At 49.1% G+C, this 26,854-nt stretch overlaps 2 protein-coding genes across 12 annotated transcripts in view; one reads left to right on the top strand and one right to left on the bottom strand.

Annotated features, from left to right (window-relative positions):
• Positions 1 to 1,528, bottom strand: part of TMIE (transmembrane inner ear) — a 60,839-nt gene extending 59,311 nt beyond the window's left edge. Inside the window, exon 1 of the mRNA XM_043541708.1 lies at positions 1,072 to 1,528. Within this exon, the coding sequence (XP_043397643.1) occupies positions 1,072 to 1,281 (210 nt within the window). The 5' untranslated portion in view covers positions 1,282 to 1,528. The remainder of the gene's footprint in view (positions 1 to 1,071) is intronic.
• The window catches only part of ALS2CL (ALS2 C-terminal like), a 76,212-nt gene that overhangs the window by 5,085 nt on the left and 44,273 nt on the right, over positions 1 to 26,854 (top strand). For 2 of the 11 annotated variants that reach the window (XM_043541704.1, XM_043541703.1), the window contains exon 2: positions 13,830 to 14,030. The exons of 1 other annotated variant lie outside the window; for it this stretch is intronic. Coding sequence is in view for 4 of the 10 variants with exons in the window: in XM_043541706.1 (XP_043397641.1) it covers positions 19,634 to 19,798 (165 nt within the window). In the remaining 6 variants the exon portion in view is untranslated. Of the gene's footprint in view, positions 1 to 7,266; positions 7,393 to 13,829; positions 14,031 to 18,839; positions 19,799 to 20,651; positions 20,856 to 26,854 lie in introns of those variants that run through there. 8 more of the 11 variants (XM_043541706.1, XM_043541705.1, XM_037891257.2 and 5 more) reach the window with 7 other exon arrangements.

Below are 26,854 nucleotides of genomic sequence, written 5' to 3'. Positions count from 1 at the left end.
ACTCTAACTTATTAGTTGAGAACTGATAGCCACTGCCTGCCAGTTTGTAGTAATGAGCCATGAAGTTTCTTCAATGTGTTCTCCTCCCCCCTCCAACTGGGCTGACGGTGACCTAGAGGACAAGGAGTTTTCCACAGGGAGCTCAGGGGACTGTTTGCCCAGATGAATACCTGGCCAGAAGGAGGTGCTGTGAACAGCCTGAGAGCTGAATGCAGTGGGGAGGCCTATCCGGGAGCCATAGGGCCCAACAGAGGGCTGCTGACAGAGCTTGGAAGGTTCTGGGGTGGGGGACTAGCCCCCTGGGTGCGGAGAGGCAAATGACCTGGCCGGGTGAATTGCGAAGGGCTCAGAGAAGAAGGCCACGTGGAGGAAGGTGTGACGACTCCGAGGAAAACGAATGGCACAAAGGAGACGGGTCAGAGGGTGGCTTGGCTGGGACTAGTGGGATGAGATGCAGGCAGGGTGAAATTGTGCGGGGTGCTGAAGGAAAGGAGAAGAAGCTAGCATGTGATGCGGAAGGAGAGGAAGCCAGTGAAGGGAGTGAGAAGTGGGGTGCGGACAGATGCTCTTGGCAGCATCACATTGGATGCATGAGAGGAAATAAGGGAAGTCCGAGGTAACCAAGACAGTCTGTCGTAGCCATTAGCCACTGCAAAATGGCTCCTAACAATTGGTTGCTTTTACTTGACTGCTGACCACCTTAAATGTGCAGTAGTTTACAGGTGCATCCCTCGAATACAGGCCCGCTGGAAGCAACAAGCTTCAACTAAGCAAACCTCTAACTCCTCAGAGCTACCTTAAATTCTCCACTCTCCACATTGGTCCTCCCTGGGTAGGGTGACCAGATGTCCTGTTTTTAAAGGGACAGTCCTGTTTTGGGGGACTTTTTCTTATATAGGCGCGTATTCCCCCCACCCCCACCCCACCCCCTGTCCCGTTTTTTCACTGTTGCTGTCTGGTCACCCTATCTCTGGGTAACGTGCAAAGAAAATAAGATGCATGCAACCTGCTGTCTGCACCACCAGTATCCCCACCCCGCTTTTCCCAGTCCAAGTGGGGGAAGTCCCTTACCTCTATTAACTGGCTCATGGCTGCTCTGGAGTAAGATAGCAGGAGAGCTGAGCACCTTTGCCAGCAGAGAGGATGCTGATCCCACGCCATCTTATTTCCTCTGTCTGTGTCTCTCTCTCTCTCTCTCTCTCTCTGTCTCGCTCTCTGTACTGGAGCCCAAGCAGGAAGGGTGATTGATAGCCGGCTAGCTTCCAACAGCAGTCTCGGCATCTGCCAGAAGCTACCCTGTACGGTCCTTTCCACTCCTTGCAGCCTTGCTTTCCAGTCCAGCAGTCGCAGAGCCAGCCCTGGGGAGTCATTAATTAATTAGATTGGTGTCGCTTACAAAATGCTGTGGGCCGAAGGGTGGCAGTGCTCTGAGCTCTAATCTTGCCAGCAAGGTGGTGACTGGAGATCAGACCCCACTCCCCAGAGAGGAAAGCTATTTACTTATTACAGCCCTGCTTCCGTACAGCTGATGACTGGTTCCAGCTCTCGTCTCTTGTTTTCTCCTGGCCGGTCGATAGCCATGTCTCTTCCCTGACCAGAAGGGCGGCAAGCCAAGCTATGTGTAATCCGTGTTGTAGCTAGCTAATACTGGCAGGGTCAATAGCTGCAGAGAGGAGTCTTTCATGTGCTGCATTTATCTAGCATCTTTCATCCCAAAAGACTTTGCAGCCATATGCCATCAGGCCTCATCTGATCTCAAGTCTATGCCGCTCTGAAAGCGGTTTGAACTAAACTGGGAAAAGACACTTATTCTGGTCTAAGAATATCCCCAGTGGATGTTATATTGGTAAAACTATAGCAGTATAATTCTGCTGGTAAACTTCCTGATGTAGGTGAGCCCTAAGTAGGTTTGATCAAAGAGATGACTTGGGCTGAAGACCTCCCCGGAACTCCTAGATACCGCAAGAAGCTGTGTGGTTGCTGATTTAGTCGGGGAAACTCTCTGTTGAGTTGGTACTGAGTCAATGCCCTGGATTGTTACCGGCGCCATCATTCAGATGAAACCGACACCAAGCTGTGTTAGCAACAAGGTTGTTAAAGTTAGGGCTGGCGGGAAGACAAGAATTCCCTTTCTTGACAAATTTGGCTTCGTTCTAATGCAGAACAAATGAGACCTTTCAAAACTTTTAATGGGGAGTGGGAGGGGCAGAGTGCACCCTACAATAGCTAATAGCCCAGTGATCAGGGCTTTTCCCTGGGATGCGGGAGCCCCAGGTTCAAGTCCCTTCTTCTCCTGATTCAGAGTGATGGGAGGTGAGAAATTCTGCTGTGAGCAGGGACTGACTGGTGTGGGTGGAGCTCTCGCGTTCCAGAAGTGCCCTTGCCACCAGGCTGTTGGCCATTCAGTCTCATTTTTGACCAGCAATTCCATCCTGGACCTGAGACCTTCCCAGTGAAAGTGTTTTCCATCGACACCAATCTGTTCCTGTAACACGTTTGTTTCAACAAATCAGCATTTTCCAGTTTATTTAAAAACAAGCAAACAAACAAAAAACCACGTCCAAGAGAAATTTCCAACCAGCAGTAGTCAAAAGGCTGATGTTCTAGGCACGTTCTCTCAGGGGTAATTCAGGGTTGCCAACTCAAGTGATTTTTATCATGCGTCTTGTGATATTTTGTCATCTTGAAGCCCCAGCTCCTGGAGGCATGTTGTGTAGGGCAATCTAGGCTTTCACCTTAAAATAAGCTTCCAACACATGAGCTGTGAGGAAAAGCTTAAACTGTGTCCCAGCCCCTGCTCAAAAACAGTAAATGAAGTCCCCAAACTTGTTTGTTTTTTTTTTAAGTCACTCAGGATTGTATAGGGCCTATCACCATTTTTTGAATGTTTGTACTAGTAACTACATCCTGCCCTCCTGTAGCTCTTTTTCTCTGAGGGGATCCGGTCACGTCTGGCCAGGAGTCAGGCAAGGGCATATGCTTGTTCTTGGAGCGATGTGGGATCACCTCCACAACAATAAAGAACAGGGAGGAAGGGGCAGATTCTCAAATCTGCTGTTCTCACCAGGTGTTCTAGCCACTTGTATCATGGCTTAGTTGCTTTACACAGGTCCCTGATTATGGATCAAGCACAAAAGGAAATATTTCCATATATATGGTGAGTTAAAAACAATCTAGACAAAGCTGGTCTGACTGTGTCTGTATTAGTGATCAGCCTGTGGTGCTGGGAGCAGTGGAGGAGGGAAATCTGTAAGTATAACGTTAGAGAAAACCACCCATTAAAGCCTAAATGCTGACCCTTCCCATGCTGCCAGCCAATTCAGTGCCCTGGATGTAAGCAGTGATAAACTAAACAGCTAGCAATTTTGCTAGCACCACGCAGGGAACTGTATGCTGGGTAGGGTGATCAGATGTCCCATTTTATAGGGACAGTCTTGATTTTTGGGCTTCTTTCTTATACAGGTTCCTATTACTCCCCACCCCTGCCCTGTCCCGATTTTTCACACTTGCTGTCTGGTCACCCTAATGCTGGGAGTGTACGAATGCAAGAATGGGGGTAGGAAATCCTCTGCTGGTACATTTTCCTGCCTTACCCAGAGAAGACGTAAGGTGGCAATGGTGAGGCAGGAAATAATACAGAAGCTGTGGCCAAAGGCTCAGTCTCTTCGCTTGGTCCATTTTCCAGATTCCAAATGGTGTTTATGAACCCTTGGGGTAGAAGGAGAACTAAACTAGTCCTAATTGTCTCTTTAAAAAAACGACTCCTCTCAGCTAGACTCCTAATCTGCTAGAATAACAATAAAATGGACCTATTGTATCTTTATCGTAGAATCCTAGAATATCAGGGTTGGAAGGGACCTCGGGAGGTCATCTAGTCCAACCCCCTGCTCAAAGCAGGACCCATTCCCAACTAAATCATCCCAGCCAGGGCTTTGTCAAGCCTGACCTTAAAAACCTCTAAGGAAGGAGATTCCACCACCTCCCTAGGTAACCCATTCCAGTGCTTCACCACCCTCCTAGTGAAAACGTTTTTCCTAATATCCAACCTAAACCTCCCCCACTGCAACTTGAGACCATGGCTCCTTGTTCTGTCATCTGCTACCACTGAGAACAGTCTAGAGCCATCCATCAAACTGAACATGTTCTACTACACCCAGGTAAGATGCAATAGACACATACTAGTGTCTTGTTTATGGCATGAAGAACTGCTATTTTCAGCACAGTTCATATTTTTTTTCCAGCAATGGGCTCACAAAATAATTAAAAAACAAAAAAAACCCAATTTCCAAAGTGAACAGAGTGTGGGATTGATTTGCTGGGGTCTCAGGGAGTCATCCCTTCCCTGGGCATTGTTAAATTAGCCCTGCCACCAGAGAACATATCCTCAGGACCCCTAAAAATACTTCTGGAAAAGCAACTTCAAGTGTGCTAGGTGCTGTACAAACTTTGTAAGAGACAGCCCACTCCTGAAAAGTTTGATGAATGGCAGCTATCTTCAAATTTCCTGGGGAGCATACTCCATAGTTGAGATCTTACCACAACTACAGCTGTGGTGGGTATCAGTACACTGGTATAGTTTTCAGGGCCCAAACTACAGACCTTTGCAGCAAATGCACTTGGACGCTTGTTTACCGAGGGATGCTTTTGGCTGTGGTTATTGAAAAGAGGTATTGCCATTTCCAAGTATTCCAAAGTAACAAGCTAGGGCCCCCAAAATGAGAGTTAAAAAAAAAAAGTTTGAGTTCTCTTTATTTGCCTTTTGACTTCCGAGTCTTTAGAGGGTTCATGATTCTCAAGCTTTTCTATACCGCCATGAGGGCTAGAAACTCCTTGCCTCCCTGAGAGCTGATTCTCATGGCATCCCCTGACTCCAGGAGCTGAGGCTTTGGGGAATATTGCAGGACTTGTGAGTTCATAGGTGCTGGAACTAGGGGTGCTGGAGGTGCTGCAGCACCTCCTGGCTTTAAGTGGTTTCCATTATATACAGGGTTTAGTTTCGTTAAGTGGCTCTCAGCACCCCCACTATACAAATTGTTCCAGCACCCCTGTGTGAGTTTGGAGAAAGTGACTTTATGTAAATAAGGCAAACAAAGGTATAGATCTCCCACTCATTCAGCCCTCTTTGACTGGGATTTATCACAGGCCAATGGGAACTCTTCTGGGAGCCCTCATTAAGATGGGCAGCATGTTGTTTTTGTGAAACCACAGGGGCTACTCCACTTGCTGTTGTATCTTGAATCTTTGGGAACCCCTTGAAAAAATAAAGAACATGTCCTTCATCTTGCCAAACAAATATATTGCCTGGGCACTGTGCAGAGAAAGGGGATGATCAGAATCTTCCGTGAGAGAGATTTCCAAAGTTGGGTTGCGGGGGGGGGAGATAGCTCAGTGATTTGAGCATTGGCCTGCTAAACCCAGGGTTGTGAGTTCAATCCTTGAGGGAGCCATTTAGGGATCTGGAGCAAAAATTGGGGATTGGTCCTGGTTTGAGCAGGGGGTTGGACTAGGTCCCTTCCAATTCTATGAATGTGGTTCTGAATAAAACCCAGATCTTGAAATTTGCCATGAAAGGGACTGGAGCCTCAGCTCTGGGGTAGTTCACCTGGTGGGCTGCCACAGAGCCGTGGACGCTGGGAATCAGGGCTGCCATGGGGTCTGAGCACCCAGGCTCCAGCCTGCTGATCTGATGGGGACGAGGAGGGGCTCTGGGGGGTGAGAGCTTGGCAGTGCACAAGGCGAATAGAGGAGGAGCCTGGGAGGAGAACCCAGAAGTCCTGTCAGCCTCCCAAGTGGACTGCTGAGGAGCTGGGCATGTGAGCTAGCCGAGTTGGCAGACTGTGTGTGATGTTTTGTTTTTTGAAACTTTTATTCTCTGATGGAAAAATGTTTGTTCCTTTGGCGATCTTTCAACCAGCTCTACCTGAAAAAAACATATCCACTGAAGAGGATAGAAATGTAATGATCAGCAAAGTAAGAAAAATGCTGCGGGGGACTTATTAGTTTGATGTAAGAATATTTACTTGGTATATTTTGACATGCGATGACGACATTGTGTTGTAACGGCTAGAAAGCTTTAACTTTGCATGTCAGCATCTACTGTCATGAGTTATTGTCTGACCCCCTCGTAATTAGGGGTCTATTTAAATCTCCGCGAAGTCACACGTTTTTCGCGGGTTGGTCAGGGCATCGATAGCAGATTTCGCGGCCGTGTCCGTACGGTCGTGTGTTCCAGGCCTCCCTCACTTCTGCGCTGCTGCTGGCAGCGACGCTGCCTTCAGAGCTCGGCCCCTGGCCAGCGGCCGCCGCTCTCTTGCAACCCGGCGCGGAAGGCGGCGCGGAAGTAAGGGGTGGCAATGCCACGACCCCTCCCCCACAATAGGCTTGCAACCCCCTTTTGGGTCAAGACTCCCAGTTTGAAAAACGCTGTGTATTTTTACCCTATTGTATAGGGTAAAAGTACACAAAAGACCAGCTGTCGTGGTCCATTACTTGTGTTTCACAGCTGCAAATGTGGTAACCCCCCTACTCATCATATCTTGCAACTGTGAAATTTTAAATTGATAGATTATTTTAAGCATTTTGTTCAAACATTGATATTTAATTGAAATAATAAAACACGTTTTGCCAAGCCTAGCTAAATGGGCGACCTAGGGCAAGTCACTTAGGCTGTTTGTGCCTCAGTTTCCCATCTGAGCAGTGGGGATAATAGCATTGCTTTGTCTCACGGGTGCCGTGAGAATAAAGGCAGAGGAGCTCAGGGACTGGGGTGGCGGCAGAAAAGTATGCTATCTAGACCGACAGAAATAAATGGCAATTACAAAATTAAAATGCATCAGGAAGAGTAGTGGCAAATGAAGGCAGGACGGGCCTGAGTGATGGATTCAGCTTGAAATGTGCCCGCTGGAGGAACAGTATAGCAATTGTACATAGTATTGCTAGACTTCATTAGGCAAATTATGACCCTGCTAAGCTATATATACTGTATCACAGCGACCGTTCCCTTCTCTAACTATCCACAGAAGTATGATAACATCTGTGTCAGTACAGAATCACTTCCCTGTCTATTTATACAGAAATCCCAAATACTCTGTGTCCCGTAAATACACTTTCCTTTTAAATTCCCTAAAAGCAACTCGAGTGTCAAATTACTTGTTTAAACATTAATGTGGAGTCCTGCCAAGCTCAGGCTGCCTGCCAGCGGTTTCCATGTTGACAAAGAATGTTTTGCAGTGCACCTTGGGATAAGACCGTTACTAGGTGGTGGTTTTTTTTTTTTTTTTTTTAAAAAGCTAGTAAATCAAGTAGCTGAAAAGTCAAAGCAGGCCGCTCCTGTCAATAGCTTCTCTCTCCGCTCCATGGAGCTGCGTGGTCAGGTTGATAACGCGCACCCTGGTAAGGAATGCGTTTCGCTCCATTTCGGCTAGCCTGACTCTTATTCAGGACAAAATCTAGCTAGGCGGCTAGTCAAGTGATATTTTGGGAAACTGAGTGGATTGTCCCAGGAGGGAGCTACATTTTTCGAAAGGGTTGGGTCGCTCCTGTGGCCAAATCTCTCCTTACAGCTGTGTGGGAGAGGGGTGCTGAAAGTTGTTCTAAGTTCAGCGCTCTGTCTTGCAAGGCAGGTGAAGGAGGGATCCTGCATAAGGCACAAGACAAGGAGTCAGGGATAGAACCTGCTCTGTCTGCCAGGCTGCGGCCTTGAGGAAATTCTCATCTCTCTACCTTTATTTGCCAAATGTAAAATGAGTGCCCTGCTAATTTCATGGGGGTGTGGAGGTGAAATCCACTCATGTTCCAAAAGCCTTCAGAATCCTAGGAGGGCAATAACATAATAATTTATAATAATCTTGTCAAATAACACAATTTTTCTCTTGCATTGCCTCTCTGTGTACTTGTAAAAATTCAGCACCTCCCAGTCACTAATGCCTTCTATCCTCACAGTTCCCTGGGAGATAGGGGAGTGCTATGCCCATTTTACAGATGGGGTGGGTGTGTGTGGAAGGGGAAACTGAGTCACAGTGACCCAGTTCACCCAGGAAGACCGTGGCCAAGCCAGGAACAGACGACACCTCTCCTAAGCCCCAGTCTAGTCTTTTATCCACTAGTCCATCCAGCCCATCCTCCCAATAAATACCAGTAACTAATCCTCTCCTTCTGCACAAGTCGGTGACCTATTGATTTCTGCCTGATGAAAGGCATGGGAACCAGCAGTAGGAGAGAAGCAAGGAGATGCATGTAACATTGACTTGTGCCAGGGGGAGATGTGGACCAGGCTTTGTGCCTTCTGCGAGTCCTGACCCACGAGGGACTAGGTAACTGGTATTCCATGCTTTCTCTCATGCTGCCAGTATGTGTGTGCACGTGAACTCCTTAAATGGCCCCCTCTAATCTCCCAAGACTCTCACCTCTGCTGAGATGCCTGCAAACCTGGCTAACTACCCAGGTGAGATTCCTGCTTACTGTCCAAAGCTCGTGTGTATCACTGATCTCATACCTCTCCCATTTGCCTCAGACATCTAGATTGTAATGTCTATGGGGCAGAGACCGTCTTGGTCCTGCATGTGTGTGCAATGCGGCCCTGGGCTCCCATGGGAGCCACTAAGCAGAAAACAATGAACAGCATTCCGTGGCCTGAAGGTTCTGTCCTCCCTGCCACAGCACCCCCTAGTGGCAGCAACAGACTCCTGGCAGTATATCCAAGGACCTTGTTGATTTTTTTCAAAGGATTAATGTTAATTCAGTTTAGAAAACTCTTTCCTCATAGGTCAGGTTAAAGGGGGGTGGGGGGGGAACCTGGGCGTGTCTTCTTTTTTCAAGACTAAACGGTGGGGTGACCTGATACATTTTTCAAATATGTTAAGCGCTTGTATAAAGAGGACGGGGATCAATTGTTCTCTGTGTCCACTGAAGGGTAGGACAAGAAGTAATTGATGTTAGTTAGAATATTTCCTAATATCTATAAGGGCAGGTAAGCTCTGGAACAGGCTTCCAAGGGAGGCTGTGGAATCCGCATCATTAGGGGGTTCTAAGAACAGGTTGTACAAACACCTGTCAGGGATGGTCTAGGTTTACTTGGTCCTGCCTCGGTGTCGGTGTGTGGGGTGGGGGTGGACTTGATGACTTCTCAAGGTCCCTTCCAGCCAGACACTTCTAGGATTCTATGATAATTCCCTTAGATCGAGGGGATAAACAATCTTTATCCAAAAGCCAGAATTTGCAGCTGCCAGGAGAAAACACGGGATGTTTCTGGATTCCTTGCTCTGTCTGTATCTATTACAACCACAACAAACACTAGCAAAGTGCTGTGCATCCCTCACACCTTTAGTGGCTGGTCCACTAGAGGATAAATACTTACTACTGCCGTTGGCTAAAGAAGCTGCTCCTTTAACTTCACTAGTATCGTCCTGGCCGGAAGATCTAATAATCTAGTGCAGTAGCACCTAGAGGTCATGATGATTCTGAGTGTCTAGGCTTTGAATGCTGTAGACTATTTATGCAAGAGGTCATTGTTGCTTGACAGTTTGACATACTTGATCTCTGGAGCTGGCTGGGAAACTGTTTCCCTGTCCCATTAAGAATTTTTGCGGTCTCTTCTCTTCTTTCCCCCCACCCCCTGGCAAAAGAACCACCCTGTCCCAAACTGGGATGGAAAGTCAAAATCTCAAACTTTTCATTAACTGAAAAAACACTTGGCTCAGGACAACTGAAACCTTTTGTTGAGATTTTAACATTAACTTTTTTGTTACTATAAACTACCTTAAATATCCAAGTGGAAGTTGATTTGACCCAGAAAATGGAACTGCTAGTTTTGAAACTGTCAATGGGAAGTTTTGACGATTTGTCAGAACCAGCCCTTTCTGCGAACAGTTTTGGCTTTGACAAATTGGCATCTCTGGCATGGAAAATGTCTTGTCCAAAAAATCCAAACCAAACCTCTGGATGAGCTCCCTGGATCTCTACCCCTATCAGTCAGTCTGGCCAGATACCCTAGGGAAAGTTTCTTGACAGCATTATAGGGATCATCATATGGGGCTGATCTACAGAGGGCTTCAAGTGACTGCCCAGAGCTAGGAAAATCACTGCTTTGTACCCATTGTTCTCTTGTACTCCCCTACCCCCTCTTCTGACCGGTCTTGCATCATACACCAATTGGATCTTTCAGAGAGAGAGCCTCTATTATACTTGTAAGAGGGTTGGGAAGGGCTGGATTGCGAAGTAGGCCTAAACGTTGTTTTTGTCTGTGCTAGTGGGGTAACAGAATTATACCTAGCTCCCTGTCTCCATGCACAACTGTCCGACTTGCTCACACAAATACTGAGTTCCTGGACTCAACAGGTGCATGGGCAAAACATGCCCAACTCTGACTTGGGCCCCTAAGGGCAGCTGAATGGGTGAGAACAGTCCAGCCTGCTGCCCCATCTTGGTGGCACACTAGAGCCAGATCCTCAGCTGGTGTGAACAAGCATCGCTCCATTGAGATCAACGCAGCTGAGGCTCACACCAGCTGAGATCTGTACCAAGGAGACTTCTCAGGAAGCCCTGGAGCACCAATTGAGTTGCTGGCTATGCTGTGTCCATCATGCTGACTACCTATAAGGTGGCAGATTGGCTCGATCCGTGGAATACCCTTAAGGGTTGGCCCTGGTGACGTTTCAAGCTGTGTAGTGACTGGTGCTGGTCCCCTAACTACCTGCTGTGTAAGGTTTCCACCATCGCATCTGAAGTCCCCATACAATTACACTGCCACAGCAGCAGGCTGAAGAGTGTTGAAGTCATGCCCCCTGAGCGCAATCTCATTCTGTTTCCCATTTGATTTCTGAAAGCTGCTTTCAAGGTTTCAAGGATCAGAAAACCTGCCCACTTATGCTTATGCTTCTTATGCTTAAGCTTATGCTCAAATAAATTTGTTAGTCTCTAAGGTGCCACAAGTACTCCTTTTCTTTTTGAGCTCCTTGAGTCCATCACTAGAAGGCAATCTACTCAGTTTAACAAAGAGGAGGTTAAGGGGTGACTTGATTAGTCTATAAGTATCTACATGGCGAACAACTATTTAATAATGGGCTCTTCAGTCTAGCAGAGAAAGGTTTAACGTGATCCAGTGGCTGGAAATTGAAGCTAGACAAATTCAGACTAGATATAAGGTGTAATTTTTAACAATGAGGGTAATTAACCATTGGAACAATTTACCAAAGGTTGTGGTAGTAGATTCCCCATCACTGACAATTTTTAAATCAAGACTGGATGTTTTTCTAAATGATGGGCTCTAGGAACTGTTTGGGGGAAGTTCTCTGTCCAGCATTATACAGGGGGTCAGACTAGATGATCACAATGGTCCCTTCTGGTCTTGGGATCTATAGATCTGTTGTTGATTTAATTTACCTATGCTTTGGATTATATTTCACCAGGCTAGCAATTCCAGCTCTGCAAAACTCTGCTGTTTCAGTTCACTGGAGTCCGTCCTACCTTCTCACCCCAAATCTCATGAAAGCTGCATTTGAATGAATTAAAAATAATCCTCTAAACCTAATGAAAACTACCAAATTTTGCCGCCTCATTAGGATCAAACTCATCAAATTCTGTCAAGATCCTAGAACGTGACTTGACTTGTGCAAATGCAACCCCCAGTTGACTGATGTTTTGATGAGCTTTTCAGCATTCTTGGCTCATGACCAGTTCCACACTTAAGCTTTGCTTGGCTTCAGGTTGTGTTAGGAAGTTTCCCAGCACATCCCTTTATAGAATCATAGAACTGGAAGGGATCTCGAGAGGTTATCTAGTCCAGTCCCCTGCACTCAAGGAAGTATTATCTAGACCATCCCTGACAGGTGTTTGTCCAACCTGCTCTTAAAAATCCCCAAAGATGGAGATTCTACAACCTCCCTAGGCAATTTATTCCAGTGCTTAACCACTCTGACAGTTAGGAAGTTTTTCCTAATGTCCAACCTGAGCCGCCCTTGCTGCAATTTAAGCCCATAACCTCGGAGGATAGGACAAGAAATAAAGAAGAGCAATTTTTCTCCCTCCTCCTTGTAACAACCTTTTATGTCCTTGAAAACTGTTATGTCCCCCCTCAGTCTTCTCTTCTCCAGACTAAACAAAACCAATGTTTTTCAATCTTCCCTCATAGGTCATGTTTTCTAGACTTTTAATCATTTTGTTGCTTTTCTCTGGACTTTCTCCAATTTGTCCACATCTTTCCTGAAATGTGGTGCCCAGAACTGGACACAATATGCCTGTTGAGGCCTAATCAGCGTGGAGTAGAGCGGAAGAATTACTTCTTTGTCAAGGGCTGGACAGAGAGGTTTGCATAAAACAGGAATCAAGTAAACAACTTTGGGGCTTCGATAATTCCCCTTTCCTTTGCACATATTTCTGAGATCTCATTCTGTTTTGAAGGAGGTCTGGCTTGGGATCTCAAGTCCCGTGAGAACTGCTGTCTTCAAAGCCACATCATTCTGGGGCTGCTTTGAATGAGCTATGAACCAGAATGCATTGGCTGATTAAAACCAAAGGGAAGCACTGGGTCTTAGCCTAACCTCCTGAGATACATTTCAGCAATTTTAGGAGGTAGCTCATTTGGAAAAAAGATTTGGACCAAGATGTGGGTTAGCTTTCCTTGAATGAGATCATCCCTGTCGTCTTAGGTAGAGCATTTTTGAAATGTGGTGTACACTAGGGCTTTGCTAATGTAACAATACACCTGCCAGGTCCTCTCTGGGAACTGAACATGGGACACCTGGATCTAAAAGCAAGCTCCATTCGCTTGGAAGCAGTAGCATAAGAATAACCAGATTGGATCAGACCAATGGTCCATCTAGCCCAGTATCCTGTCTTCAACAGTAGCCGGTGCCAGGTGCTTCAGAGGGAATGAACAGAACAGGGCAATTATCGAGTGATCTGTCCCCTGTCATCCAGGCCCAGCATCTGGCAGTCAGAGGCTTAGGGACACCCAGGGTATGGGGTTGCATCCCTGACCATCTCGGCTAATAGCTATTCATGGATCTATCCTTCATGAACTTAAATAGGTTTTTTGAACCCACTATACGTTTGGCCTTCACAACATCCCCTGGCAAGGAGTTGCACAGGTTGACTGTGCAGTGTGTGAACTAGTACTGCCTTTTGTTTTGTTTTAAACCTGCTGCCTATTAATTTAATTGGGTGATCCCCGGTCCTTGTATTATGAGAAGGGTAAATAACACTTTTTTCCACACCAGTCATGGTTTTATGAGATGGGGACCACTGGGACTGCATGCAGTATTCGAAGTGTGGGCATACCGTGGATCTATACAGTGGCGATATGATATTTACTGTCTTTTTATCTATCCCTTTCCTAATGGTTCCTAACATTGTTCGCTTTTTTTTTTAACTGCTGCTGCACATTGAGCCGATATTTCATAGAATCATAGAATATCAGGGTTGGAAGGGACCTCAGGAGGTCATCTAGTCCAACCCCCTGCTCAAAGCAGGACCAATCCCCAATCAAATCATCCCAGCCAGGGCTTTGTCAAGCCTGACCTTAAAAAAACTTCCAAGGAAGGAGATTCTAATGGTAATTCTAAAGTTTTTCAGAGAAACTATCCACACTGACTCCAAGATCTTTCTTGAGTGGTAACAGCTAATTTAGACCCCATCATTCTGTATGTATAGTTGGGATTGTTTTTTCCAGGGTGCATTACTTTGCATAAGCCTCTGATCTAGCTGTTGCAGGGGACAAAAAGAGCCCCCCACACTCTTGGCGTGGGTTATAACACTAACTGTGCAGCGCTCATAATCTGACATGGGAATGACATCTCTCTTCTCTTCCCCACCCCTACCCCCGCATTCTTCAGAAGCGTTCTGGCAGGAAGGGTGGACGATGCAATGCTACTTATAGTGAGACGAGGCAAGGCTTCTCAATTTTGTGTCCTGAGCAGGGCTGAGGCTTTGTGACTGCGCTGAATTAATTCCAAGTGTGAGCTGCTGGGGATGGTTCTGTCCAGCTCCAGGCTTCAGTGGTGCCTTCAGCTGAAGCAGTGACTCATTGTTTCAAGGTAAGGTTATTCCTGGAAACCTATAAATCACCCCGAACTAAAACTTAAATAACCAATAGTTCCTGTAAGCTGAGCTGGCACTGTCCCTGGATTGTCTGCAAACCACTCCCTCCGGTGCTTACTCAGCACAGCATCACCAGCCGCCCTGACACCTCTTTTCCCCCCTCCCCCCCGCCTCCGGGGCAGGGAAGAATGTGTTTCTACACTCAAACAGAACAGAGGAACTTGAGCTATAAACCAACTTCCTTAAAGCCCCAACTGGGGGTGTGGAGGGGGGAAAATCTCCGTCATTACCGAAAACCCTCTTTGGGGACGTAGGGCCACATCCTGAGCTGATGCAAATCATGAACGTGTGGCAGTAGGATGAGATTTTTCCATTACCTGCTGTCAGCACTCACAGACCATCCCGTGCTTCTAGACCTGTGACTCAAGGACCTCCTTGATGCCAGCTGGCGGGGGGCATATGGGTTACAGGGATCCAAAGGGGGCGGGAGGTTGTTTTAGCTCACCAAAGAGTGTCACGTAGGTTTTCAGCACACCGGTCAGCATAAACTTTGCAAAATGTATGTGTGGAGAATGCCAAAGATGTGGGTGGGAAATGTATATGCTGAAGGCCTTGTAGTTAAAGATACCATGACTTGAGACCGACTTCTCCAGACCGGAGATGGGAGACCCCCATCTCCCCGGCAGAATGTTGTGTATTGTGTGTCCTACAATAGAAGTCTCTTCGCATAGGAAATCAAATGCTAATTTGCAGCTTGTGGAGATTTCAGAAGGAAAACTAAGGTAAACAGCTGGAGGGCCAAAGGGAGGAGAGCAAAGGTCTCTGCTGATACCTCTGAGGGTGCAGAAAGATACCTGGGCAGTGGGCCTCTGTCAGGGAGAAGCAAGCTGCCGGTGGGCTTGGCCTCAGGAAAGCAGGGTCTTAGCCATCCTGGGTGAAAGACGCTGTGAAGAAGGACTTCGGGGTAAGCAGTGCCTTATTAGACAGCCGTGCGTCTTGTTAGCTGAGTTTGGGCTCTAGCCCGTGTTGTGATTAGGTTCTTACAAACCCGTCCTTTGTTCCGAGTATTTGTTTGCGATCATATGAATCTGTTCTTTGTTGAATAAGCAAGAGGAATTTTTCTCTATAAACAGCTCGAAGCGCTATGTGCGGAGCTGTGTGCTCAGGGGTGGGCAAACTTTTTGGCCTGAGGGCTGCATTGGGTTTCCAAAATTGCATGAAGGGCCAGTTAGGGGAGGCTGCGCCTCCTGAAACAGCCAGGCATGGCCTGGCCCCTGCCCCCTATCCGACCCCCCGTTCCCCCCGCTTCTCACCCCCTGACGACCGACCCGAGACCCCTGCTCCATCTACCCCTCCCTGTCCCCTGACCGCCCCTGGACCCCCCCAACACTGACTGCCCACCCCTGCCGCCCCATCCAACACCTCCTCTCATTCCTGACTGGCGCCCCCCCCCCCCCCCCACCCCCCGGACCCCTGCTCCATCCAACTACCCCTTCTCCCTGAATGCCCTGGGAACCCCCACCCCTCACTGCCCCCTGCTGCCCCATCCAACCCCCCCCTTCCTTCCTGACTGCCCTCCCCCAGGACCCCTGCCCCCATTCAATCCCCCTGTTCCCCTGCCCTCTATCCAACCCCCCCTGCTCCCTGCCCCCTTGCATGCTGCCTGGAGCACTGGTGGCTGGTGACGCTACAGCCGCACTGCCCAGAGCACCAGCAGAGGCAGCCACGCTGCCCGGCTGGAGCCAGCCACGCCACCGTGCAGCACAGAGCGCCGGGTCAGGCCGGACTCTGCAGCTGCACTGCCTGGCAAGACCTCACCGCCCTGCCGCCCAGAGCCTTGCACCCGCGGCGCAGTGAGCTGAGGCTGCGCGGGAGGGGGAACAGCAGGGGAGGGGCCGGGGGCGAGCCTCCTGGGCCAGGAGCTCAGGGGCTGTGCAGGAGGGTCCCGTGGGCTGGATGTGGCCTGCGGGCCGTAGTTTGCCCACCTCTGGTGTAGGCTGTGGTGCCCTGTTCCTTGAGGAACCGCAAGCCTGGTAATTCTGTGCCCAGTGGCTAAGGGGCTGCAGGGGGATACTTGGAGGATGCTGGCACGCTCCAACTCCTGTCTGTGGCCTTCCTGGGGGACAGCTGAGTCTGCTAGGCTGAGGGGGGGGGTGCTCGTGCCTCAGGAGGCTGAGAGAGCCAGGGAGCTGAGCCCTGGCAGGTACGGGCAACGCTTCCCCGCGCTAAAGGCAGATGCAAGCCAGGTGCCTTAAAGGCTGGGTACCCCAGGATGCCCTTTGATAGACCGGGGATGCTCCATGCAAATGTGCTTCTCCAAAGAGCTTGATAGAAAAGGATTCGGAACTAGGCAGCTTTTCAATACGGATGTCGGATCTCCCTGTTCTCCTGCACTCCCATCCGGCTGGGCGAGGAAAGGAGGTTGGTAGTTACTTGTATTACCACCTGAGACTGCAGGGCTCCTTTGTGCTAGGAAATGAATGTACGTAGAGCAGGAGACACTGAAGAGAATCTAGCTAGAAAAGATGGGAGGGGAAACCGAGGCAGAGAGATTACGGGACTTTGTCAAGGTGACACAGCAGGCTAGTGGCAGAACGAGGGTAGGCCACAGGCCAGGGCCTTATCCACTTATGTACAGGCCCGGAGTGTGTACATAATTAAATCCATCATCCCGGAATCTTTAAATCCAAGAATGGCTGAAGACCTTGGAGGATGGGTGGGTGCAATGGCTGTGTAATCCTGGCATGGTGTTGGGTGGGGAGTGAGTGGTAGAGGAGTGAAGCCAGGCCTGAGGAAGAAGGAGGTGGACAGTGGGAGTAAAGGAACCACTGAGAACTAGTGGGAGGGTACTAGGAATTAGTGTTGTGTCATGGTGGTGACTGTCTGCCACGGCCAGTCATACAAGATGGATGGTCGGTCTCATGGCTGAAGGACAGGACAAGGTCAAATCAGAAGGCCTGGGGTCTATTTCTGGCTGTGCCATCAACTTCCTGCGTGAGCTGGTCAGGAATGATGAACATCTGTATGTTGCTGAACATGTGTTTTGTTTGTCTTCCATTTGGAGCATCAGAATGAAGCATTCATTTTGGATGCAGTGTTGTAGCCGTGCTGGTCCCAGATCAAGAGTGGCAGAGCCTTTCCAAAAGTGGGGGGGAGGACAAGGGCCCCCTCCTCATCCCTCGGAGGCCCCCATCCCCTGCCCTAGGTGGGAGGGGTGTGTGTGCGTGCATGCAAGAGCAGCCCCCTATCTGTGTCTCTGCCCCCCCGCCCCAGGCCCACTGACCAGGGCAGGTGGAGGGACCCAGGCTCCCCACAGCTGCCCACATGGTTCTTACCCCGACCCAGCTCCGGCCAGAGGGTGGGGCCTCAGAGCTGTAGCCTGGCCACGGTAAGAGCCAAGCGGGCAGCTATGGAGAGCGACGACGCAGACCCTCCATGTGCCCTGGGTGGCGGGGACACGGGCCAGGAGCTGCTCTCAGGCCCCCGACACAATGAGCAGGTGGAGGGTCCGCACGGCTCCCATAACTGCCCGGGCTCCCTGGCCCGGCTCCACCAGCTGCTGGCCTGGCTGGGGAGGGGGTGGGGGTTCGGTGGGTGGGGAGAAGAAGAGGGGAAGGGAGCAGGGTCCACCGTGGTGAAAAATAGATGGGTCTTTCAAAAAGCGGGAGGGCCATGGCTCCCTGACTCTCCCATTCCGGCACCACTGTCCCAGATGTTAGAGACCAGCTGGGTGAGGGAATATCTTTTATTGGACCAACTTCTGTTGGTGAGAGAGACGCTTACACAGAGGTCTTCTTCAGGCCTGAGAAATGTACTCTGCAGAGTAGACATACCCTCAACTAGTCACCCATGGGTGGCCTGTGCCAGCTGGCTTGGGATAGGGGGCTGTTTAATTGTGGTGTAGACGTTCAGGCTCGGGCAGGAGTCTGGGCTCTAGGACCCTGCGAGGTGAGAGGGTCACAGAGCTCAGGCTGCAACCCTAGCCCAAATGTCTTTGTCTACACTGCAATTAAACCGCCCCTTAGCCTGAGTCAGCTGGCACTGGGGTGACCAGATAGCAAGTGTGAAAAATCGGGACAGAGTGGGGGTGGGTGAGTAATAGGCACCTATATTAGAAAAAGCCCTGAATATCGGGACTGTCCCTATAAAACCAGGACATCTGGTCACCCTAGCTGGCTCCAGCCAGCGGCAGGTGCCTAGTTGCAGTATAGACCTACTCAGAGCATCACAGCTCAATACAAGGTGGAACAGATTCTTTAGCATAAGTAGTTAACACATTTCAAGGGGAAGTGGCCAGTTTAATACCCTTTCCAGTGATAAGGGTGGGGGGGAAGGCAGCTTGGTGGGGAGGGGCTGTTAGTGGGTTTTAGATCGTTTGTAATAAGCCATAAATCAGTAACTCTCTATTCAGTTCATGATTTTTAGTGTCTAGCAGAGTTATGAATTTCAGCTCCCAGGCTCTTCTTTTGAAGGTGTTGTGCAGGTTCCCTTTGAAAATGAAACTGGTTGTCTGGTGCACACTTCCAAGACAAGTGCATAGTGATTGTCTGGTTGCACCCATGTGTTTACTGAGGCACGTAGTGCACTGGATGATTCCTAAACTCCAAACCCCTTGACCCCAGCCCAGAGCCTGCACTCTCTCCCGCCCCTCAACCCCCTGCCCCAGCCCAGTGAAAATGAGTGAGGGTGGAGGAGAGTGAGCGAAGGGGTCTGGAGTGAGAAGGGGCGGGGGCTCAGAAGGGGCGGGGCCTTGGGGAAGGGGGCAGGGCAAGGGTGTTGGGGTTTGTGCCATTAGACACTAGTGGTGGGGCTTTGAGATTCTCTGATTAAAAGTACCAGCTGGCTCTGCTATTAGAAGTTCAGATTGGTTTCTGTTGGGTTCAGATCCCTGCCGAGCCCTGCCTGAGAGAAATGTGTTCATACATGGAGCCTGGAACACAACAGCCCTGTAAATAAAGCAACCCCTTGCGCTGTGCTCCAGAAAGATGACTTCTGCTTGGAGGTGTACCACCAGGGAAGGTGACTTTTCTTCAAGCCGCGGACCAAGCATGTCAACTGGATGTTTCAAAAGCAGCTCCTAAGAGTTGGTCCAAGGCAAATATAGCTCCCTACACTCCACCCTTGGACTTCCTGAGAGGGCAAAAAGAGGAAGCAAGTTTTCCTTTAAGAAGAGCCATGCTGTTTGTGATACCCTGCCGTCTCATTGCACCGCAGAGCAAAATCTCTTCACACACCTTTTAGTTAGGAGTATTCTCTCCATTTTACAGAGGGGGGAAACTGAGGCACAGATATAAGCTTGGTCAAGTCACTTAACAGGAAACATATGGCAGAGCCAAGCATAAGACCTAGATTTCTTGGTTTGGAGCCCTGCATTTAACCACAAACCCCTTCATCTTGCCATAAGTTTTTTATGGATCGAATCTGAGTCTGACATTAAGGACCTAACAGGCTGGAAAAGAAGAGGGACCAATCTTGCGGTATAGGATTGTTCCCTGCTGTGTGTATATACCTGCATGCCTTATATGGACTGGCTTGCTGCACAGCCGAGCTGGGCAAGTCACCCTTGCTGAAGTGGACAGTGAATTATGGTGCATGTCCCATGCTGAAAAGGGCCGTGGAGTTCCGGGCGAGCAGGGAGGAAGTCAACGTGATAAAACAATCACTCTCAACAAAGGCTCGCCCAGCCTGGACACCTCTCCACTCTCCTTTGTGCAGTGGGCATCCTCTGAGTGATGGACTGATGAGCCCCGGACCTCCTGTGTTAGTAAGTTCCTGCGGCGTGTAAAGCTCCTTGAAATCATCCAGCTGGGGAGGAAAGCCAGTAAATTGTAGTGTCAGAGCGTCTGGGGAATCAGAGAATGGGGCTTTGTTCCTGCTCTCCAGCGTTCCCTGAAGCAGGCTGGGACAGTGCGGGGCTTTGTTTAGCGGCTCTCGTACGGTAGGCTTGCTGCCTGATGAAGGATTGCAGGGATTTGTTAATTATGGATGGATTAGAAAAGCTGAAGGGCTTTTGGGCAGAGGGCTCTGGTAGGTTGAAGGGCAACTGGAGGTGGGTGGGGAGGGGTAAGGAGGTGTGGTTAAAAAAGATCTTCCCTTGCTGGTGACAGTATGAAGGTGTAGTGGCTTGTGTGCTGCCGTGGGGAATACACAGCGCACACGTCTCATGCAGTCTGTTGCACACTAAACCTGCTATGTGCCCAGTGCACTTTGAATAGCGATGGCTCTCCTTTTTCCCAGTGCTTTGATCGGACTCTCATGCTGTTCTTAACAGCAGAAGCCAGGCAAGGGTGAAAATTGCCGAGCAAGGTAAATGATGCAAGGAACCCAGCTGGGGAAGGCTCATGGAACCCACCGAAATACACAAAAGGAGGGGGCAATACATTGCCTGGGGCTGGGGAGATATTGGGCGTGGTGATCCAGGGGATGTAACCTAGTGGAGAGGAATTCATTCCATGACTTTCCCTTTAAATCATACGTCTATTTTACATGCCTCCAACATATATATAACAGTAATTGACACATCGGATTGAAGCGACAGGGGTTTTTGTTTCTAAGCAACTGGAGAACAAAGGTAACGAGCAGCCAATGCCTAGTTTCCCTTTACCAGGGTTTGGTAATTCTATCTCAGGGCCCTGTGTGTGTGTCTCGCCCAGTGCACAGGCCTGGATCTGTGTTTCAGCAAAGTAGGCAACTTGCTGTGGGAGGGAGGAAGGGAGCTGTGGGTGTGGTGATCAGAGACTCTGGTAGTTCAGCGCTCAGAAGCCCAGAGGAACTGAAGCTGCAGCGGCCCAAGGAAAACATGATTGTTCGTCTTATGTAAAGTAAGTTATTTTAGCCACCAGGGTGCACGGTAAAGCTGGCTTCGCTTGATCTTAAATGGCCAAACTGCATGAGGGAGCATTTAAGGTTACTCTCCCCAGATTAAATAGACAAGGTAAAATGCAGTTGAAATCTTTTTGAACATGGAGAGCCCTTTAATTGGGCCAGTGGTGGTAGAATTCAGTGCATTCCCTGGGAGTGTCTGCCACAGGCAGGGTCTGTTGGCATTCTGCTTTCTTACCAAGGGGAGGGAGGGTTCACGGTGCCTTAATTGTGTGTGTGTGGGGGGGGAATGGGGTGGATCTTGGTGTTACTGGTGAATGTAAGATACAGAAGCACTGGGAGAGAATTGAGTCCTTAGCAGTGTCATCAGGTTAAAATAGGAGCCTTGAGATCTCTTATGAGAAACGCAAGATGACCCTGGCAAAAGGAGGGGGGAGAATCTAGTTGGAGCCACTTTTCCTAAGCAGACCGATTGGAGCCTGTTTGTGTGGGAAATTGTTCCTGTATCGGATGAGACAGACCTGGACGAGGCAGGAAGCACCAATTTTACCTGGGATCAGTAGCTTGGTGAAGCCAGATTCAGAACCCTGTGTTCAGCTCAGGATTGGAGCCTCCCTGGCTGAGCAAAAACAAATACCAAGCTTATTAGTCACGGTGGAAGAGCGTGCCCGGGTGCTCTGCAAATGGCACAATTGCTGTCATTCTCCCAACAAGTTTACTGCGAAGTTTTAGACTAGCCTGGTGTGATTTTTCCGGAATGCGGGTGAACTTTGGTATCTTAAAAGCCGCTCCAAACGCTGATTGCAGGTAAACGCTGGGATGTCCTGCCAGGTTGCATTGACTTTATTTGGAGTCTAGTCGCTCCGAGGTCTCCTCAAAACCCCGAAGTGGCCTGTTGCTCTAGGAGCTGTACAGACACCTGGTGAGCTCTCGTTCCAAATGCAGGGTCGTCTAATCCTTCTCTGGACAAGAAAGGGACCAGAGTTAATAGTCCTGCACTATGTGGCCCATTTCTGGGCTGATGAGTTTAGAGGTCTGACACGTTGTAGAAGGTGGATGGTCCAGTGGTTGAGACACTAGCCGAGGACTTGGGTTCAGGTTCATGCCACAGGCTTCCTCCAGGACCTTGGGCAGACTGCTTATTCTTGGGGCCCGTCTCTAAAATGGGCACCGCCCTGTCTTACAGGGGCGTCGTGAGGATAAATACTTGAACGGTTATGAAGGACCTGGATGCAATGGTGATGGGTGCCATATAAGTATCTTAGGTAGCACAGTTCTGTTTCATGGACTCTTTCTTGCCAGCTCCCACAATGCTCTGGGGGTATAGCATAGTGATGGCCAAATGTACTGAGACACATATGACAATCTTCAGAAGTTCGAGAGAGCCAGGGCGCACCTGCTGGGGCTTGGGGCTTCAGCCCCACTCCTGCTGAAGCCCCAAGCCCTGGAACGTGCGCCCTGCTGGGCAGAAGCCTTCGGACCCCCCCCCACTAGGTAGAAGCCCCTACCCCACCACCCCACTGCAAGGCAGAGGTCCTGAGCTACCCCCCCCCCCCACACACACACACATTTTGGTAGGCAGAGAATGGGGGAGTGTGTGTGGTGGTGGGGGGGGGAGCTCTGCGAGTGGCACTAACAGCTGAGAGATGAGATTAAGCTGCAGGAAGAAGGCAGTTGGGGTAGGGGAGTTTGAGGGTGGATTAGCAGCCCCCCCAGCAGGTTGCTGGTGGGGTTTAATGGGCATCAGAGACCACTGCCTCACAGATTGCTAGCACCTGACTGCCACTTGCTGCTAAGGTTGGCGCTCATATTACCTGCCTTCCTTTTAAGGACAGGAGGGAACTCAAGGTGCAGCGTGAGGAGCAGGAGAGAAGTGGCCTGTTGTAATATGCCTAACTGCTCTGAATTGTTTTCCCTGACACTGAGGGGAAGTTCTCGCCCATCTGCAATTCACAGGCTTCATTCTTTGGAGAGAAGTCACTTAGGGCCTGATCCAAAGCACGTTGTTTATGGAAAAACTTTCACCCACTTCCGCGGGCTCTGGCTCTGGCCCAGACGCTCTGCCTCTCTCCAGGCTTTGAGAGCAGATGTGGCTTTCAAAGGCTACGCCGAGATCCTAGCGCTCTCAGCAAGAGCCGCGCAGGCAGACTTCGTGTGGGGAGCAGGTGTGGAGCGGGCCTGGCTCAAGGGGGGTTGGAATCCTCTCCTTCCACTGTCCAGCACAAAGTCTGGATCCTGGTATCCGGGTAGGTGGGCTGCAGGCTGTAGGGTTGTCAACAGTCCTGTATTACCAGCGATGTTGCTTATTTAAATGGAAAATTGCCTGTCCTGTACTAAATGCCTTTTATCCTGTATTTCAACATATTAAAACTATTCTCCTGACGTAAGGTCAGTTTTATTATGACATTAGCTTCCACGGATATAAAGTTTGTACAATTAGACAGTGTAGTAATGCAGAATCGGTCCCATGAACCAATGTACCTATAGGACAGAGGTTCCCAAACTATGGGGCACACCCCCCCCCCCAAACTATGGGGCACACCCCCCCCGGGGGGGGCGTGTAGTAAGGTTATTGCGGGGGGCATGATGGGCCATGCTGAAAGGCTGGAGTCAGGAGCGGGCCCTTTCCGGCAGGGGAAACGGACAGGGCTCTGTGCTGGTGGTCTCCGCTGTCCGAACCAGGCTCCCTGCCCTGCCCACCATGTTCCCTGACTGCTACAGCAGCTACCAGCCAGCAGTTATGCTCTTCTACTGGGGATGTTGGTGGGCACTCTGCCAGTGGGGAACAGAAGGCAACACCCCAGGAGTATTGGCCCTCTTCCCCCACCATGCCAGACAGCCCCTTCCTGAGCTTGGCCCTTCAGCGCAGCTCCAGGGCACAAAGCCCCATCCACTGACCCTTCCAGACAGAGCTGGTGCAGGGAAAGCAGACCGGGCCATGCTCAAGGGCTATAGTCAGGAGGGGGCCCTGTCCAGCAGGGGGTCAGTACTCACGGGTGCATCTTTCCACTCCCCTCCCGACCCCAGGCCCTGTTCACTTCCCCTGTACAGGTGGGGAGCCAGATGGGCAGGGAGGTGGGTCCCGGCAGCCAAGGCTGCCTGACTGCTGCGGGGAGTGGCAGGTTTCCTCAATTTCCAAATGGCTAGTATGCCCCACGCCCTGTGGTACTGGGCACCCCAGCCCAGCACTATTAGGTAGGTACAGGGTACTCCTCCCCCATAAGGGTGCTAAGAAAAAAGACCTGTATTTTTGAAATAAAATGTTGACAACCCCAGCTGTAGTCAATTAGCAATTATGGCAGTTGCTATGATCCCCTCCTGCTCCTCTGACCTGCCCACAACTTCCCGGTTCCTGGGGAGTGTCGGAGTTTTGTGGTCCATGCAGTGAACCCGTAGAAGTTGTGTACTGGGGTTCAATGCAACCTGGGAAGATTTCACCCAATAACGCCATAATTAGACACTTCAGGCTTCCGTTGTCGCCTTGCGTCGCTTAGCTCTGTGCAAAGCGAGAGAGGGTGCCAGCTCGGACTGGTTGTGCTTCCCCCACGCACTCTGTATGTGTCAATGACACATGTGCAGGGCACTGGGGGTTTAAACCTCTGACTAAGCACCATATAGTCCTGCTGACTTACCGCTCTTGACCCTCTTCCTCCTGCCCCCAGGATCTATAACTTCCTCATTAGACTCCTAGGGCCCAGGATTCTGCCCTTTTAAGACCACAGGAGTTTTGTCAGTGGGCCCAGGATTTCATTCCTATATTAAAGGGGACAGAAGTAGTTCAGTTATCATAATGCTGCCCCCCAAGGTTATTTTTGAAGGAAGCCCGTTCAAGTAGTACAAATGCTCCCGCAGAAAACATTTGGTTTTTTCAAAACTTTTTTTTTTTTTTTTTGGTCAGATCAAAATAAACACGTGGTCTTTGTGGCTTCCCTCTTTCTCCCCCACTTCTGGAGGCGTTGGGGAGGACAAATCTGAAAACGGAACATCTCTCCGGGATTTGATGCATCGCACTTAAAAAGAAAGTGCTTTTGACACTGCAGAAAATACTGCCCGCTCTTGGGACCAGCTCTAGGCAATGCTAACCTTACTAGCATCTCTCTAGATCCTAGATTTACCAAACTTGATAGGTCAATAGGGTGACCAGATGGCAAGTGTGAAAAATCAGGACGGGGGTGGGGGGTAATTGTCTTAAATAGGTGCCTAAGCCCCGAATATCGGGACTGTCCCTATAAAATTGGGACATCTGGTCACCCTATAGGTCAAGATCATGAAAACTGTTGGCAACCTGACCTTTAATTCTCCTTAATTAATGCTAGGTCCATAGTAGTACTTACTTGATCCTCCTGAGTTCATATTACTTCAGCACTTTTATCTTCTCACTTTTAGATTAACCTAAAGCCCTAGCAGCCTTAGTCACAGAGCGGGACCCCCTGTGCTAGGCGCTGTGAAAACACAGATCAAAAAGACAGTCCCTGCCCCAAAGAGTTTATAATCTAAAATGAGACAACACACAGATACGGACAAATGGGGGAGCACAAGGAAACAGTGGGACAATGTGGGTCAACAGAACTGTTGTCATGTTTTTTGTAGGCCTTTCTTTCCCTACAACCTCCCCCTCTATTAGAACAAACTCCAAGAGCAGACCCTTCAACTGGCTTTCAGTCTTCTATTGGAGTCTCCTTTTATAATTCAGTAAAAACCGATTCAGATAGATGACAGAGCAAAATCTTTTGCAAGTTCCCTTCTTGTAGATCAAGATTGGCTTGGGTTTTCTTTCATTTTCTCTTTCCTCTCTTTATTTTCAATGTTCACCTTTACTGCGTTCCCATCTGCTTCTCTGGCGTTAAATCCGTTGTACACGAACACACTATGCTGTGTGAAAGTCTGGTGTGAAGAGCTTGCTTCAGAGTGTCTATTGGCCAAAATATGGCTTGGACCTATTTTTTTCCTCATGAAATGAAAGATCTCTGTTGTGACATTGATCTGAATGTAGAAACCACAGCATAATACAGCAGTGGAATGTGGCTTATCAAAGTTGCATGGACTAGAAACTTGGCTTAATGTTTAAGGAAGAAAGAACAATAGGCAGGTTTAGATCAAATCAGAGCCTTTCCCCAGACTCCTAGAATTGGCTCTCTGGACCTGTCTTAAATACACCTATGGAAGAACTCAGAAGATGCGGTGACTGGAAGAGACCATCTCAGAACTCATTATTGGAAAGTTCTATTATGGTGCAGATGTGGTCGCCCCATCTCAAAAAAGATACATTGGTATTAGAAAAGGTTCAGAAAAGGGCAACAAAAATTATTAGGAGTAAGAAACAGCTTCCGTATGAGGAGAGATGAATAAGACGGGGATTTTTCAGCTTGGAAAAGAGACAACTAAGGGGGCGTATAATAGAGGTCGATAAAATGATGGCTGGTGTGGAGAAAATAAATAAAGAAGTGTTGTTTACTCCTTCTCATAACACAAGAACTAGGGGTCACCAAATGAAATTAATAGGCAGCAGATTTAAAACAAAAAAAGGAAGTGTTTTTTCACACAATGAGCAGTCAGTTTGTGGAACTCTTTGCCAGAGGATGTTGTGAAGGCCAAGGCTATAACAGAGTTCAAAAAAGAACTAGATATGTTCATGGAGGATAGGTCCATCAATGGCTATTAGCCAGGATGGGCAGGGATGGTGTCCCTAGTCTGTTTGCTAGAAGCTGGGAATGAGCGACAGGGGATGGATCACTTGATCACAGAACCTGTTCTGTTCATTCCCTCTGGGGCACTTGGCACTGGCCACTGTTGGAAGACAGGATACTGGGCTAGATGGACCTTTGGTCTGACCCAGTCTGGCTCTTCTTGTGGTTCAAACTTGTATCCATCCAATCACCAGTGGTACTTGTAGGGCTGCTTTAAGTCCCTTAATAACCAGACTTTTCTGAAATGCTGATCTTGAGATTTTTATGCCACTCATCGCTGTGTTACCCAAGATACTGCATCGTGGCATTTA

The sequence above is a fragment of the Chelonia mydas genome, chromosome 2 (assembly GCF_015237465.2).
Source record: "Chelonia mydas isolate rCheMyd1 chromosome 2, rCheMyd1.pri.v2, whole genome shotgun sequence".
In the NCBI taxonomy this organism is placed as follows: domain Eukaryota; kingdom Metazoa; phylum Chordata; order Testudines; family Cheloniidae; genus Chelonia; species Chelonia mydas.
This window is presented reverse-complemented; position numbering and strand designations above follow the sequence as displayed.